Source organism: Lepisma saccharinum, chromosome 9, assembly GCF_977018435.1.
Source record: "Lepisma saccharinum chromosome 9, izLepSacc3.1, whole genome shotgun sequence".
Taxonomy (NCBI): Eukaryota; Metazoa; Arthropoda; class Insecta; order Zygentoma; family Lepismatidae; genus Lepisma; species Lepisma saccharinum.
Window position 1 is genome coordinate 34,581,153 of NC_139237.1, and position 18,027 is coordinate 34,599,179.

The 18,027-nt window shown below is 37.8% G+C and overlaps 1 protein-coding gene across 2 annotated transcripts in view; it reads right to left on the reverse strand.

Annotated features, from left to right (window-relative positions):
- Positions 1-1,926: 1,926 nt before the first annotated feature.
- The window catches only part of eIF3l (eukaryotic translation initiation factor 3 subunit l), a 59,194-nt gene continuing 43,093 nt past the window's right edge, over positions 1,927-18,027 (reverse strand). Inside the window, exons 8-11 of one of the 2 annotated variants that reach the window (XM_083127988.1) lie at positions 14,110-14,256; positions 11,436-11,599; positions 8,803-9,007; positions 1,927-2,114 (exon numbers count right to left, since the gene is read on the reverse strand). In XM_083127988.1, the coding sequence (XP_082984114.1) occupies positions 1,980-2,114; positions 8,803-9,007; positions 11,436-11,599; positions 14,110-14,256 (651 nt within the window). In that variant the 3' untranslated portion in view covers positions 1,927-1,979. Of the gene's footprint in view, positions 2,115-8,796; positions 9,008-11,435; positions 11,600-14,109; positions 14,257-18,027 lie in introns of both variants that reach the window. The other variant, XM_083127987.1, reaches the window with a different exon arrangement.

Sequence of the window (18,027 nt, forward strand, 5' to 3'; positions counted from 1 at the left end):
TTGCTTATGGATAAACTATTGTAATTTCTATTTCTTGTAGAACATATTAAACCTTACTGAATTCAGTGTTGGGGGACAGCTAGTTTATAGCACAGGCACTGGATGCTATAGTCTCCTCAACATACAATGAAACCTGGATTTTATATTTTTCAGGGGACCAAGCTGAAAAAACTTAAATGCAGGAAAATGTAAAATTGAGAAAAATTGTAAAATACTTTGCTATGTTGGGACCATCAAGGTTGAATTTATAATGTGGGAAACGTAAACGTTCTGTATTGTGAAAATATATGGGACATTCAATTAGCATAGTACTTTGTACTTGAGTATTAAAGCATTTTTATGCAATTTTTTATATTTGCAGAATGTTACTATTATTAATAAAACAAAAATATTCATCCATATATTTGTTATCTGCTAACTCCCCCTCCAAAACAAAAAGTGCAGGGCATTCAGATATGTATGGTATATTTCATGTACAAAAAAAAGGTAAAGTGCTCCCCTGTGCTTAGCACCACGCCATGAAGGCATATAGGGGGTGTGGGGGTAACGCCCCACAATTTCTTGATCCGGTCATGAGTGGGGGTGATGTGATCAGCATCACGCCCCTGACCGCCTTTACCCCCCAGGGTTTCCCCCCAGGTACCCATGTTATTCGACGCTGGGTGGGTGCCGGGGCCGCTTCCGTTAGAAAAGTTCCCGGATTTGAACCAGCCAGGGATCGAACCCGGGACCTTGAGTATGGTAGTCAGACGTGTTACCGACTGAGCCACCGCGGCCACCATATTTCATGTACAGTATGTAATTATTGTATTAGCTTAAATGCAGTTTGACAGTTGAAATGTATATACAGTGGAACCCCGATTTTACATTTTCCCACATTATACATTCAATGTTCATAGTCCAAATAGAGCAAAATGCTTTAAAAAAAAAATACATTTTCCTGTATTTGAAGTTCTTTCAACTTGGTCCACTGAAAAACTTAAAATTGAGGTTTCACTGTATATAATTTATTTTCAGGACACATCAAATTTATTATTCTTAATTTCTGATAATATATTGAAGACTTGTTACTTGAAAAACTAGAGAACATGCAGTTCTGCTATTTTTCAAAGGCAAAGTTACATGTATTTGGTTCTTGCTTCTCTTGATCCTAGACTTTGTTAAGGTTTTATAACAGGGTATTTAACAATTCAGTTCATACTACAAAAATACTCTGTACTTTGAAAAATCTTTTAGCAAGTAATAGTTTAGGTTACTTTGTGAAGTACTGTTTGGGAATATAGTATTTTCTACAAAATAAAAATAATAACATGAAGTTTTTCATAAAATACCGAACAGGCAGCAAATTATCCTAAAAATTTTTAGGACAAGTTTTTTTTTAATGAACAAGGTGTAAAATAGGAATATAGTTATTTCAAGGAATATCATTGGAGTATTAATTACCCAAAATATATTAAACATTAGGGATGGGACAATATGAAATTTTGGCTGATACCGATAGAAGTACAGATACAAAATTTTCCGATCCGATATAAAATTCCGAATGTTCCTTGAAGACCTGAATGGTTCATTGACCTCCTTAATAACTGTGTTTTGAGGTGACTGCAGTGCAAAAGAAGTTTCATATTTTGACATTTACTTTTTAAAAAACCATAACATGGGGATTAATCATAAAAATTATAACAAAATGGTATAATGTTGCACTAAATTACAAGATATTTATAGATATATCGGATCGGTAAAATAATCTAATTTTACCGATACACTGATATGCCTATATCGGCCGATACCGATAGAGTATCGATTAATCTGTCCCATCCCTAGTAAATATTTATAATCAAGAGACACTGAAAGTTAATAGAAATAGGTCAAAATGTAAAAACACCAAACGCATCTTATTTTTACAAAATTTTATTTAAAGATAGATTATCCATAAATCTGCTTTTGAGTCCACCTCCTTACAACCATGTGAATGCTGATTATATTTTCACCATGTGAAGCTTTCGATTCAACTCTTCAAACTTGTGAATCTTACGGATGAAAAAGTCACCGTAGCGGTGAGCAACTTTGGTGTCGGCAATGTGGATCATGTCACGATCAATGTAGAAGTCGACCTGGAAAGGAAAATCAATAAATTAACTACAGTCTCCGCAACGAGTTAGAATATAGGATAGAACAGATGAGGACAATTTCTGTGACATATTCTTTTGTAGCTGAACAATAAAAGGGCTCATGAGAGCAGCAAAGTGGTCATAAAAGAAATTTGCACAACGGTGAAGAATATCTAAATGTTTATTTCTCATCTTTTCTAATTTGAAATATTATACTGTGGACAGTGGCGATCCAATGACTGCTAGACTGATTGGTGGGTACATGTAAATGTTACACCATGTAGGGATTCTAACCCACAATCTCTGACTGGGAAAGACAAGAACTGTACATAAAATCAATTTTAAAATGCAAGCTGCAACACTCGCATACAGCATGTTGACACTTTCTTGGCAGGCATAGGCAAGAGATGGAACTGGAAGTGTTGTATCGAGTACTATGAATCTGTGCCATTATCATTGATTATTGATTGATTGATGATTTGGTGTTTTAAGTCCACTTTATGCAAAGAAAGGTTAATCGGGACCAGACCTACAGTTTAAAGTGGGATCCGAACCACTATGTTATTCCACTTGGTATCAAACCCAAGATCCCTTCATTACAAGGTGATGACACTACCACTGCACCATCGGGGAGGCCATCTAGACTTTTTCAAGATCTTAGTATATGAAAGTGTGTACCAAATGACTTTACTGGATGAGTGGTTAAGGGATGATGAAAAGTACCTTTAATGAGCAACATCCCCATCCCAATTAACCAAATTATAAATATAAAAAGCTAAAACCAAACCTCATGATGCAATAGCCTTTTGAGGGCCAAGGTCTGCCATGCGGCTTTTCATAGTGTGGCACATCAAGTTCCACCACCACAGTTATCTGGCTTTTGAGAACACAGTCCGCAACAATTGCATTCAAGTAACTCCACAATTGTCCTTGCAATACTTGATCAATTCCAATATTTTGTAGCTCCCCACCAAGAGATCAGAACCCAGGACCAAAGACGAGTGTGTTCGGATGTTACATCAATAATCAATTATATATATGTTACACTGCAAGTGGCTTTCGGAGCAACTTGGACTGATAACTGAAATGAACCTATGTACTTACCTGAGATGGCAGAAAAGTTAAGGCCTCACAAATTCTTAGCATAATGTCCATGTTTCCACACTCATCATGAAGAATAAAAACAAAAGAAAAACATACCTGAAGTGGTAAAATGGTTTACGACATCAACATTTCAACCCTTCGACATCAGGGTCATCTTCAGAACCAGAAACTTAAAACACACATAAAACCAATAAAAAGCTTGTGGTCTTGCAGTAAACATATAACTGGTATTATGAACACACAGAAATCACTTTATATCCAAGTTTCTTATTAATTTTTATCAGCAGGTGTGCCCTCATTTTCTTTCTATTCTATATTTTAACTCCTTAGGTTCACGCTTTTTTTATGTAATTCTGGGCAGAAGCCCTAGTAACTCTGAAATTCCACTGGCACAAAACAATATGCAGTCTACTGCACAATAATCTGCTTGTCAAATTCTATAGCCAGTCGTTACAACAGTGGATTTATCCAACACTTAGCCCTCCTTGCCACCAAAGTGCAGAGAATCCATTGAGTTTGATCAAAATTATCATGTTTTGTCAGTGTTACATGTCTAGCTATTACAAAGGTTACTACTGGCTTAAAATAGACACAACGAAAAATTCTGCAAATATGTTTTGAGAGCAAATTTTTGCTAATAATAAATATTTTGAAAGTTGCATGGTTCCTTTCTCACGACTTTGCATGATGGTGACAGTTGAATACTCAGGAAGAAAAAGACTGATAAGTCAGCATTATGAAAAGATACAAGGAAACACTTGCTAGGAGTTTATCAAAATGACAAAGCTGTAATCTGTCCTTAGTAGCATGTGTGTAAATCAAGAAGTGTCATTGAAATCAGTGAGCAAGATATATGAAGTGAAGAATAAGATCGTATAACATATCCAAAGCAAGATTTCCCAGTCTCTTCCTAAAATGTTGCTACTTGGAAGTCCAATATGTATAATCATAATTCTTTGTTAATTTTGTTTCTTATTTGCTCTATGCAGATAGTTGACAAATGACCTGGAATTTTATTTTTTATGATTTTAAGATTGGAGTGATATGCTGGATCTTCTTGCACAAACAATGCATTTTTGATATCTGTTTTGTGCAGTCAGGTAGAGCAGCATGAGCCTGCATGCACTCTTGAGTACACGTGTGTGATAATCTTATAAGACACTTATTTGGCAATGGCGGCATTAACTTTAAAATTGGAAAAGTTAAGCTTCAGCCATTTTGTTGTCAGAAAACAAAAGCAAGCATTACAAGAAATGCCCATCCTGCTTGTTTCACTTAGCTCGAATTTATTAACTTCAAAGTCCACTGCCTTCCTTGTCTGAGGTTTCCCCACCATCATTGCTGCAAAGTGGAAGAAATGCAAACTCGCAGACAATGAAAACCCTTGAAATTATAGACTCCCGAGTGAGTAAAAAAAAGCAACGTGAGCAGTGGTTTTCATGTACGAGGCAAATTGAAAATTCTTTGCCCCTATTTTTTCTTCAGCCAAAATATTAGTGTGATTGAGAAACCGAGATATACATTCAATGCAATAGGTTTTTCTTCGAACAGCCCAGTGTTAACTCTCGGCTGCTCCGCCGCATGGCGCTGCTGTCAGTTTGCAAAGATGGAGTACACGTTGTATGAGCAGCAAAGTGTTATTAGTTTTCTATGGAGCAAGGGACGAATGCTCATTGAAAATGCAGCCGACGTATGGGGACAAGTGTCTCGCTTTGAGAAGTGTGCGGTGGTGGTGTTGAGCGTTCGAAAATGGCCGAGAAGACCTCCATGTCAATGTGGACAATGTGGTTATCCTCCACGATAACGCCAGGCCTCATGTAGCAAACAGGACCATTGACAGACTTCAATCATTCGAATGGGAGATTCTCGAGCGTGCACCATATAGACCTGACCTCACCCCCAGTGATTTCCACGTGTTCTGTCCACTGAAGAAGTTCCTGGCAGGACAGTGGTTCATTTGCGACGACGAAGAGAAGACTTCTGTCTGGCGGTGGTTCCACGATCAACCGGTCGAATTCTGTGACAGAGGCATCTCCAAACTGGTGGTGCGATGGGACAAATATCTGAACCGCTGTGGTGACTAGTACAAGGTACATAGAATAATTCCTGTATTTTGATTTCCCTGCATGTTTATTATTTCGGCTGAAAAAAATAGGGGCAAAGGCTTTTCGATTTGCTCTTGTAATTTTTAACCCTGTTCTCTACAAAACATAAAGGCATGTTGAAAGGTAGAAAACTATGTTGGATCTTGCATAGAATGGGCCACACAATTGTCATGATGCATATGCTGGTTGTGCAACTCCCAGGGGTCCAGTCTGTGTCTATCCAAATCTTGTGTGTGCAGTATCATTTGCCATTAGTAATTTTTTTGACAGTCAACTAAAAACAGCCTAACCATGAACAAAGTGTACACTTTGTCGATAGCATCTGAATACCGTATTTACGCGTGTATAATGTGCGTGCGTGTATAATACGCACCCTCGTTTTTGATGGGGAAAAGCAACAAAAAAATATATCTCGTATATAATGCGCAGTACAATTCAGGTTCCAGAAATGGCTTTCTTAGTGTCGGACTAACATTTACGTATTTCATTTAAAATTAATCAGTAGATCATTACCTTCATAATTGTTACAGTCAACTCTCGATACAACGACCTTTCATAGTTCCCAGGAAAAAGGTAGTTATTTCGAAGGGGTTGTTATTGGAATTTGCACCAAAAACGATTATTAGCAGATAATCGAGCAGAATGAATGTTGGATTTAATACGGGTCTACTAGAGCATTGTCTGTTACAAGATGAACTGGTAAGATAAGATCTCTCGGAAGATCTCACCTTTCTAGGCACCAAAAAAAGGGGCTGTAAATTTCGTTTTGGTTCGGCTGTGTAAAATACGTCGTAAAAATGTCATTTTCCTTCCTTCGACCAACTTCTAATTCACCCCCTCCCCCATTCCAGGGAGCAGTCCTTCCTCTTCCTCGACTTGCATTGTAAGCCAGCCTGAAAAAGGAAACGGGCAACTTGCGATCAACTTGCACCCAATACGTATTCTAAGACACATTGAACAGTGTCGCACTCGATAATAATTTTCGTTTGGAATTAGATTTCACTAAAGTGAAAAACTATATTTAGTCCTGATTAGCCCAAAAGCATAAAATGAACTCAAAACAAGCTTTATGAAAACTGCGCATTTTCAGATATCAAAATGGGAGATCTTTATTTACTCTCACGTTAATCGACGATAATCGGTTTCAGCTTATACATTGAGCATTTTTTAAAAAATCTTTCGCAGCTTACACATTGAGGTTCTGAAGATAAAGGTGCAGAACATGAAGTTGTTTTAACTCTTCTTTTTCTTTCTGAAGATCAAATTTCGTTATCGTCAAATCAAAACAGGCTTTGCGAGATACAAAACAATGACTTGCCTTCATGCTGGATGAGTCATTCCTGTTATCCACAAGCGACAACTTCGCAGACGCTAGACAAAACAGTTGCAGCGTAAAAACAAGGCGATCGGCTGGAAGTTCGAGCAACAGGTGGTCAGGGAAAATCCTCCGTATTTCAAAGATAACGCAACTGTCGAAGGCTGAACTTTTATCAGCTGTGTGAAGAAGAAAGACTAAACCCTTTCTTTACGTTTTACCTTGCAACAGACAATAATACGGGCAATATTTCAATACAATAGCATTAAAAAAGAAAAAAATAGGACCTGAATTCTGCAATTATTACATTGCCGTGCAGACCAGTGGCGGAGAAAGCTGGGTAGGGGGGCATTTTTTATATATTTTTTTTTATACTTTTCCTATGGTTTTTGTTCATTTTCAAGAATGCATCCAGAACTGGTTGACCATTTTAGAAGTCAAAGGAAAGAAAGAGCGGTCCACTTCCACCCTTGCCTGTAATCAGCCTGTGTGCACACATGAGCAAGAAGACAATCGGCATTGCCCCCCCCCCCCCCTAAACGTTTGCTGAGAAGAAAAGAGGGAGAAGTCACTCTGCCAACGGAACACTTTTGGCAAATATTAGGACATTGGCACAGTCATGAAAATGTAGAAAGTGGTAAACGGGAGTTATGATGCAAGTAAGATCGAAGTGAACTTTTGCGGAAACCTGGATGAAAATGCATAAGAGTGTTGACGATCTTTAGGTGGCCTATGTGGCTTTGATTATCTATAACAGTTTCACTTCTTTATGAAGTGTTACAGGGAACAAAGAATACGTTTTGAATGAAAGTGATTACCAGAAGTTGTACGCTACAAAGTCGATTTAAAATATTCGATCTCTTCTCATGTATCCAAGAGCAAACGAAATCACAATGGCAAAACAAGCCTGGCATGTTGGGTAGCAGCTGTTGGCTGCGGGTAACATTGTTACGCTTGGGGGAGGGGAGGGCAGAGGTCAAGTGCTATTGGATATAACTGAAGCGTGGTCTTGTGTTTATTTTTAGATCAGACCCACTTGCGAGCGGTAGAGTGCTTCTGAAGGGAATGAGTGCAAAATACGTATTTTCACCCGATCTCTGTTCATGACCATGTCTAAGGCGAAAACAATTTTTGTGGAAGTTATTTCTCCCGCGAAAAATACCGCTTGATACGTCTCCCGTGTGACGGGAGGTGCGTGCTTGAATGCCGCCAGAACGGGTGCTGCTTTTCTCGATGTCGCAAAACTTTCCATTACTAAGTGACAACTCATGGAAAACGGCCATTTCGCATTAAAAAGTTATTTTTTAAAATTATTATTGCTAAAGAAAGGCAATCTGTAGATATATACATGTTATACGCAGTGACATAGTGAAAAAAAATGCGTGATTTCATTTTGGCTGTCCGAATTATTCCGTGCATAAAACGCACCACAGTTTTGAAGGGCAAAAATTTTGGAAAAAAGTGTGCATTATACACGCGTAAATACGGTATCTGCTTACTGGCACTCTACTGGAATGCTAGTCAGTGTCAACTGAAGTCTGGTCATCTTTAAATCAGTTACATTATTCTTTGATTTCATTTGTACAACCCTAAATCAGCTTTATAAAATGCTTAGTGAATATTAAAAATTGTATTAGCTCCTTAGGTAAGATTTCATAAAAACTTTTGGCAAAACATGATGCAGTAATATTGCTCATGAGGTGAAGATGCACTGAGCTATGCGTAACTTTACTTCTTGGCTAAATTGTTTTTTTTATATATAAGAAGGTTAGTTTGGATACTTTTTGAGCAAATTTTGCATACATGATTGTACTTTGGTTATCCAGTTAGATTTCCCATTAGGCACGGGGCAATTAATAAGACCTGTCGTTCAACATTTCAGTTGTTCCCAACCAATGTGCCACCTGGTGGTCTACTGTTCATTTACAAGGGCTTTGAAACACACATAATTTCAGTGATGTGGAGCAGTTGTACATAATTATACTTCCCTTATAACTTGTGAGCCTCTATTCTCTGATAGGTGTTCAGTCCATATAAGGGGAGGCCAACGCAGCTTTAAAATTTCCTAATTTTTCAACTGTCAAAACTTCCAAGTCATTTCATAACCATACTATGTTACCTATGTATTATAGAGATGATCTTAAAAGAAGTTTGCACATACACTCACCTCAGAGCCTGACTGGAATTTGCCATCCAGACCGGAAGCTCCTTTGGTCCACACGACGTTCTTCATCTTGTGCTTGAAGCAGAGCAGGTAGATGGCCAGGGCATCCTTCTCCTTCTCCAGATCTGCCTTCCCCTCCTCTGGGTGGGGCTGGGACATGAACGTCGCCAACTTAGACATGGGCAGCGTTGTGTATAATTTCAGGTAGCTGAAGAGGGGCAGGAATTATAGCTTTTTTAAACACAAGATATATTAAAAGGATTGAAGCACAAAAAGTTTTTTTAAAATATAATACCTTATACTTACTTCTTTAATACGTATGAATCTTTTTCTATGGTACTGACTACAGATGGCGCACAAAATCTGGATTTCAAATTATCTGTACATGTGAATATCCTTATAATCTGAATAATGGAAATATCTGGGCAATCTTGATATTCAGATGATGAATTTTTTTCATGGCGCAATAGCCCTTGAGGGCCAGGACCAACCTACCAACTTCCAGCCTTATTCCTACATGCCTCAGCAAAGGTGGGGGGACGGTTCATCCAATCAGTTACGGGGTGATATGTGGTCTGCATAATAAACCCCAGTCGTTTTTGGTTTCTTTTTACCTTTTTAGTCCATTTATGCAACGTAAGTTTAATCAGGACTGGACCTACAGTTTAAAGTGGGATTTGAGCCACTGTGTGCCTGCACCTATTGTTGTAGGTTTCCATGACCAGGTTACACTACTCATTCGTAGCTCCCCAATTTCGTTACGGTGGGTTACTCTACTCATTTGTAGCTCCCCAATTTCATTACGGTGGGTTACACTACTCATTCGTAGCTCTCCAATTTTGTTACGGTGGGTTACACTACTCATTAGTTGCTCCCCAATTTTGTCACGATGGTGGGTGGCCACCAATCCCATACACAGGATGAAATCTTAGAATAGTTGTTATACTTTCCCCCAGGAGACTCAAACCTGCACCCAAAGCCTGATGCCTTAGACTGCTCAGCATGGTGCGAGACGGATGATGGATAAATAGACTTGGTAAACCTACTGTTCACCTTATTTTCTTGTAGTTTACGGTTATTACAAGCATAAGAAAACAGTTTTTTGTTGTGACGTTTCAGGAGAACACATGCTTCCTTCATCATTTATGAAACCTCACAACGAAAAACTGTTTTGTTATGCTTGTAATAACCGTAAACTACAAGAAAAAATTCTACAATGTGTACATACAAGAAAAACTACTGTTCACAATTGAATAATTTACTAGCATGGGCATCTGGAAAAGGGGGAGAGGGGTAAAAGGGGGAGGCATGCCTCCCTGGAAAGTAAATGTCATCGAATTTATATATTTCAAACCCATTTCATTTCAATCACAGTTATGTGTTAAATATTATAAGGGACTGATAAGACACAAGTCTTACATATACAAGTAAGACAGGCCATTGCAGGAAAGCGATAACTTCAAACTGAAGGTAGCAGCAGTGTTTTGGGAAAAAATGCTTTGCTTGCTTCTGCTCCTGAATAAATCCTACATATATCCATTATACTAATACTCTCCTTAGTCAATAACTGAGAAGGAAAGTTATCATTTGCTACATAAAAGAAAAAAGGGCACACTTGATTTTAAATAACACACTGGTTTTTAAAAGCTTGTTAATCTGGACCCTGATAAGCCAGACTTCGCTTAATCCGTACAGGCAAAAGGCCACCCCCCCACAAAAAAAGCAGAATGCAAGGTTTTAAATGTGGTTAGAAGTCAACAATCGCATTCGTCATATTGCTCCGTAACAGACTCCATTGTATTGCTTCACATTTTACTGTACTGTATAGTGTACTTAGGCCTATGCCCTTTAAAAACACCATAATAAACATGTTTTGTTGCTATAAACGGAGTTTTAATTCACTTTCTACTGTTCTTTTAGGTTATTTCAGTTAATCCGGAATTTCATTAAACTGGTCAACTTATACCCCCCTCCCCCATTAGTCCAGATTAACAAGGTTTTACTGTACTTGCGGACCACAATCCACGTTGTAACAAAAACATTGACCAAATTGTCATATTATTTATTAGAAGTGGCATAGGTAAATGGTCAGTGGTAGCAGTGTAGGGAAGTATCAGGTGAAATTGAATCACCAATCTGGCTGATAATTTTCAGGAGTCTGGATGTTTTAGAGTCCACGAAAATGCCATTTGACACTTTTGTGTAGTCTAAATGTCCTGGAAATTATGCAAAATGCTGAATTTTTATTATTTTAGCAAAAGAGCAGAACTGGGTTTTACGATTAAACGATTCTCTCTGTGAAATTATGAATATTTTAAAGGAAAACTACGAGAGACTGCCATGACAGTTTCAATGGAAGACACGTCTTTCACTAAGAGTATTGGGAGTGGTAATGGTATCAGTTCAATGTCATACTGGCTCAGCCCTAATTCTTGTGCATAACTTACATCAAGTTATTAATCGATGTCATTTGTAATACAAATTTTCTACTTATAGATTATACTTGTAGTTTTTGTTAAATGTCACCATTAACAACTTACATTTTTTCATCTAAAACATTTCATAACTTGTGTCTGTTTCACATTCAAAAATATGAAATGCTTTATTGCATGCAACGTAAACCAACAAACGCTAACCTTCTTATGGTTGGAAGCATGATCTGCTGCTGTACCTCATCCATGAACACCTGAGTCTGGTGCTTGATGGCTTCTTTCACGTAGTCGTCTGGTGGAGCATTCCCAGGGGGTGGTGAAGGAGATAAGAATTTGGGGCAGGCATATGAGAAGCACTGCTGGAATTCCTGGAATGAAGACATTTAATTTTGTAATAAAAATTCACATTCATTCTGCAAAACCAGATTCCTGATTTTGTCTAATGTCGGAATAAAAATTATAGATACTCAAGTTTGGACTCCAATTAAAAATTAACCAGTAGACCTACATAAAAATTCAATTCTGCGTTAATCTAAGGTAACATTTTTTTTTTCTTTAGTATGCCTTCAATTGCTTTTTATCATGAGGAGAAAAAAAGTGCTGTTTTTTCGAGTTTAGCAAGTGATTTGAAGCTCTTTGCATCTGTTTTTAAAATTCATTATGATTGTCAATTCACATTGCGAAACGGATTTTATAGATATTTTTATTCAACGAAGTATAAACATACATGGAATGTGGCAACACTGTACTTAGAGACAATCGCTGTGTGTGGTGTTGCCACATTCCATGTATGTTTATACTCCGTTGAATAAAAATCTCTATAAAATCGGTTTCGCAATGTGATTATAATGAATTTTAACAACAGATTCAAAGAGCTTCAAAACAAGATCAATATTGTATTTGTATGACTGCCCAATACCAAGAAAAAGTTGTTTCGCAAAATTGAAAATAATGGTCTTTTGACAAATTTTAGAAATCTGAAAATTAAGAATTGTGTTTAAAACCTTTCTGCCTGCACCATACTAAATTTTCATAACGATCAAGACCACCTGTTTTTTTATTTATAGAAGTACAAAGAGAGAGATCGCTTGCAAAAAAAAAAAAAAAAAAAAAAAAAACAGCACTTGTTTTGTTCTCACGACAATAAAATATTGAAGGCACACTAAAATAAAAAAATTGGTTACCTTAGATTAACACAGAATTGAATAAGCTAAATTTTGATTTAACTCGTTTTTATGTAGGTCTACTGGTTAATTTTTCATTGGAGTCCAAACTGAAGTATGTATAATTTTTAATCCGATAGTAGTTACTTTCCAGACCACTTGACAATGATTTAATTCAAATTTTGCATTGTGCGAATTACTCACTTTTAGCAAATGTTAAAATATTTTTATATTAATAAAAATTAGGGATGGGACCGATTAATCGGTACTCTATCGGTATTGGCCGATAGAAAAATGTGGATACTTTAAGAAACACCCACTAAAAGGTATAAAAGTAGTTAAAACTATAAAATCCCAGTCCCTCACACGGCCGTGTGGCCAACAGCTGTTACTTCCTTATAGAATGCAGGAACCTGCCACTACGTTTTATTGGGGGATTCTTAAAGCAAGATGGTAAGGGATAAGGTCAATATATTTGAGTGAAGACGATAAGGTCAATATATTTGAGTGAAGACAAGTTTTATCAAAATTTGCTTTACCACTTCAACCTGCACCCTTTTCCTTGTTTGATACAACTTGATGTGGCATGGTGGTGATTCGTGCCTAAAGAAAGCCTGAAGAAGGGGGTGGTAAGACCCCCGAAACGTTGCATTTTTCGACTGATGATACTCACTGGTCGTAACTAATTTAGGTTTTTATATATTTTTATATTTAATATAAAAATATTTTAACAATGATTTAATATTCTCATAAATACATCCTCAACTCTGCATACGAATCAAACAAATGCAGTAGGGCTAGGTCAATATGAAATTGTAGCTGATACCAATAAAGTACCAATATAAAATTTACTGATACTGATCCGATATAAAATTTTAAATGGTCCTTGAAGAACCTGAATGGATCATTGACCATCTTAATAAATGTGTGTTTAGAGGTGACTGCAAGGCAAAAGAAGCTGCATTTACTTTTTTAAAAAGTAGGACATGGAGATTATCCATAAAAATTGTAACAAATTGGCAGAATTTTCCATTGAATTGTAAGATATTCTTAGATATATCAGATTGGTAAAATAATCGGTAATTTTGATCTCTAAAATGCAGTTTCATTAAAGCTTGGCTCACGTCATATGCCAACATCATATTATAAAAGGTATTCATCTTGGCACATCGTAACGTTATCCAGTATTTTGCCAAGTTCACTAGTATTTCCATATTAACAACACATGGATTCCTACTTTTATACTTTTAATGTTGGGAGTCTCCAACATGTAAGTGTTCCTCTTTTTAAAATTTATCGCTGAAGAAGCAAAGTGGCCTTGATAAAATATAGTGTGCCAAGATGAGTACATTTTATAATATTAAATTAAGTTTATTCAACATAGTTGAAATATAAATGACCAAAAATAAAATAACATTTTTATATGATATATTTGCAAAACAATAACCAGTTGGGAGGAAAAAGTATAATATGTTTTCAGTTTCCAGTACTGGAAGAAACATTGATTTTTTTCAGTTTTTCAATGATCTCACAAAATTCCCTGACCTCAGGCCTAATTTCTTTTCCCTGATTTTCCAATATTCCCAGGGCAATGGGAACCCTCACAATGCTGGTTGATTTGTAGAATTGTAGAAACACTGATTCTGAGTTCTCCAATCCAAATTCCCATTTCCACGATGGCAAATTGTCATTTCCCACACTCTCTTAGATCTTACCTTCAGATCTCCACATTGCATCTTGAACATCTTTTCATGGTAATTCTTCTCTCGGAGGGTCTGATGGATGGACTCATCTATGCATTCTGGGTGCAATACTAAGCAAATAGCTAGCAAGGTGTACATCTTGTCTGTCTGTTTGTTGATCTATAAAATAAACAAAGCAAAAATTACTGTTGTCAAGACAAACCCAGTTTTCCTTAGCAACGACCAAGAAATGGCAGACATTTAATTTGTTCCTGGGTGTCCACAATACACACAACAGTGGAATCCTGATTTTTACATTTTCTCACTTAGTACAGGAAAACCTCGTTAATACGAAGTTCAAGGGACCAAAAAATGTCAACTTCGTATTAAACGACTTCGAGTTATCCAAACTTTTCAAGATGGCGCCTGTTTTCAGGTGTAAATAAAGTAGAGTATAAATTAGCCCCACAAAGGATATTTTATACTTGGTGGTAGCTCAGAAAATAAGCTTTATATGTACTATATAATAATATTGTACGTTTTAAAGGAAGTGTAAAAAATGTTACACAAAATGAGAACACGGAGCTTAACGCGGACACAAAGATTACAAGGAGTCGGTTAACACCATTTATCCTGCCTAGTTATACAACCGGTTATGCACGGGATGCATGTTGTGGCAAAAAGTCTTATAAAAAACTGTATTTTCTTTTAATTGTGCAAAGTTGTTGCTCTTCCACGAAATTCTTAGTTCATAAGAAACCCGTTTGCACGGAGACCTACGGAAAAGAAAACAATCTCGTTTATTGCAAGAAGTGGGTCTTGACAGTAGTCACACGCGAGCAAGAGACGGGAGATAATCAAACAGAATGAATATTGGATTTTATGTACTAGAACATTGTCCGTTACAGGATTAACTGGTAAGAGAAGATTCTCTTGGGAGAATCTTGTACCTTTCCCTGGAACAAAACAAAACAAAAAAATCGGGCCTGTAAATTTCATTCTGGTTCTGCTGTCTAAAACACATCGTAAAAAAAAGTCACGTATTCTTTGCTTCAGTTAACTTCATATTCGCCCCCCTCCCCTTTTTGAGGGAGCAGTCCAAACTCTTCCTCAACTTGCATTGTAATCAACTCTGAAAAAGTAAACACAACTTGCGATGTTTGCACCCAATGTGTATCCTAGGACACATTAAACAGTGCCGCACTCGATAATCACTCTGGTTTGGATCCCACTTTAAACTGTATATTTAGTCCCGCTTAGTTCAGCAGTAAAAAATGAACTAAAAACAAGTTTTACGAAACTTGAAACTTGCGTATTATTCAGATTAATCGACAATTTATTGTAGGATTCAGGAGTATTCTGGAGGTCAAACACTCGTTCCGCCAAAACTTTTCCTCTCGTATTCCTACATTGAGCATTGCGGTTGTTTTTTTTTAACAGCAGCACGCTAATGGTTCTGAAGAAAAGCGGGGATTATATGGCTTTGGGAGATTCAAAACAATGAAACAATGAAGCTTATTCCTTCCCACTGGATGAGTCATTGCAGTTATCAGCAAGCGAGAGCTTTCCAGACGCTAGACTAAACACTGGCGCCAGCTGCAGGGTAAACACAATGAGACCGGCTGGAAGTTAGAGCAGCAGGTGGCAGAAGGTAAATCATCGGCATTTTAAAGATAAGGCAGTTGTCGAAGACCGAACTTCTATCAGCAGTGTGAAAAATCACATTACCATGCACACCAGTGGCGGATAATGAGCTATTGTAGGAAAAGGAAGGGGGTCAGTTTTCTTTTACTTATCATGCGGTTTTTGTTCGTTTTAAAGAAGGTTTTCAGAACTGTTTCCTTTTTATTAGACGCCAAAGGAGCCGGTGTGCGCACACGAGCAAGAATATCGTGGCCGAAACACTTAGCAACGGACCCCCCCCCCCCCAACGTTTGCTGATAGATAAAGGGGAGAAGTCACTCAGACAACAAAACACTGTTTTGGCAAATTTTATGACCGGCACAGTTTGGAAACGTATGAAGCGGGAAACTGGAGTTGCAACATACGTAAGATTGATGTCAACTTTTGCGGGAAACCTAGATGACAACGCATTAAGCGGGTTGACGATCTTTAGTTGGCCCATGCGGCTTTGATTATCTGTAACAGTTTCCCTTTTTTTATGAAGGTCAGGTCTACAGGGCACAAAGAACACGCTTTTAATGAAAGTGGTTACCGGAAGTTGTCTGCTACCAGGCCAAAAGTTGCTCGCTCACGGGAAATTGCTGTATCTCGAGCTCAGAGCTAGACAGATTGGTGAGACTTCCAGGCGCCACGCGTCTTGTATTTTGGAACATTCGTGCGATCTTATCTTGCATTTCTCATCTGGCACTGGTGAATATTTCCAAGGTGGCGCATTCAGCGGGGAAAGAGCTTGACCTCCCATGCACATTGACAAAGAATGTCAATGTCCAGCGGGCATTTCGGGCTGCTTCCCTCGAGTTGTCAGCAGCTCTTAGGACAAGGAAACATGTCAAGGTCAAGTTAAAATAACGTCCAAGCTCTCTCCACATTCGATCTTCTCTTGTCGACTTACGCAGGTGTCTACTTCGAATTAAGCGAAACCAGTTTTGCGGAAGGGTCTTGTAAACAACTTCGTATTAAAAATTATCCGTATTTCGATTTATCCGTACTGAAATACATTATAAATCCTATCTTATCGGCTGGGGAATGGGAAGAACTTCGGATTAAAGGGTACTTCGTATTAACCAATATCGTATTAACGAGGTTTTCCTGTACATCCAGCCAGGCATGTTCCAGAAAAAGACCATCTTAAATAATAGAATGTTGCCGGAACTCCTGTTTCCCACTTTATACGTTTCTGTAGCTCTGCTGATGTCATAAAATTTGTCAGATCATCCTGTTGCCTGTGAAACTTTCTTCTCCTTTTTTCCCTCCTACTTGCTTTTGCAGCAGTTTCACTTGCCAAGCATCATTGAACTTACGGCAGGTTGACACTTCATGCAACAGGCTTTCAAAATGGAGAGGCTAGGATGTTTTGTAAAGGAAATGGAAGTCCATTTTAAAAATAGGTCACCATCACTTTGGAGGTGGCGAGTGAGGCTTGCAATAGGTTTACCACTTCCCTTCCTACTCTGATGGCCAAGGAAAACAGGGAGAGATTTGTTTTGTTTCCTGGGGATGCAGGGCATTTCAATGCCCCTTTGAGTGACATGAAGGAAATAACCATAACCTATTAGAGGTGCATCAAGTAGGAAGGCAGTTGAGCCCTCTGCTTTAAAATTGCAGAACATTTGTATCTTATTTTTTTCTTCTTTTCTTTAAACTTCTTGGATAATCGCATTTTCACCATCAGTAATGACACAAAATGGGCAAGTAAAAAGTGTTAATTCTTTTAAACAGACTTCTTTGGATTGGATTGAGTTGGTGTTTTAAGTTCACTTTATGCACAGTAAGGCTAATCGGGACTGGACCTGCAGTTTAAAGTGGGATCCGAACTAGGGATGGCCAGGTCCCTGATCCTTAAATTTTTCGGATCCGGAATTATCAGATCTGGACCCAGAACTTTCGGATCAGGATCCGTTTTGCCATCCCACATGTGCTTCTTTGGAAAGTAAGAATGTGTTTATAACATATTGGTACCTGCTAATATACATAAATATATAATATACATACATACACACATATATATATAGTGTGTGTGTGTGCGCATGCACGATTTGTAATTAATTAATACACTTACAAGGGAGGTCTAAGTCTCCCCCTCCGATTTCCATGAAACTTGGCAGGTGTATAGAGGGGCCCAAAGGAAGAAATACGTGTTTTTGTGTTTCAGCTAAAAAAAACTGTTTTAGGGGGCAAAACCCTACCTCCAAGGTCAAGATGAAGACAAATTGACATGGGGATCTGACCCCTGTGTGCCACTCCGATTTCCATGAAATTTGGCAGGTG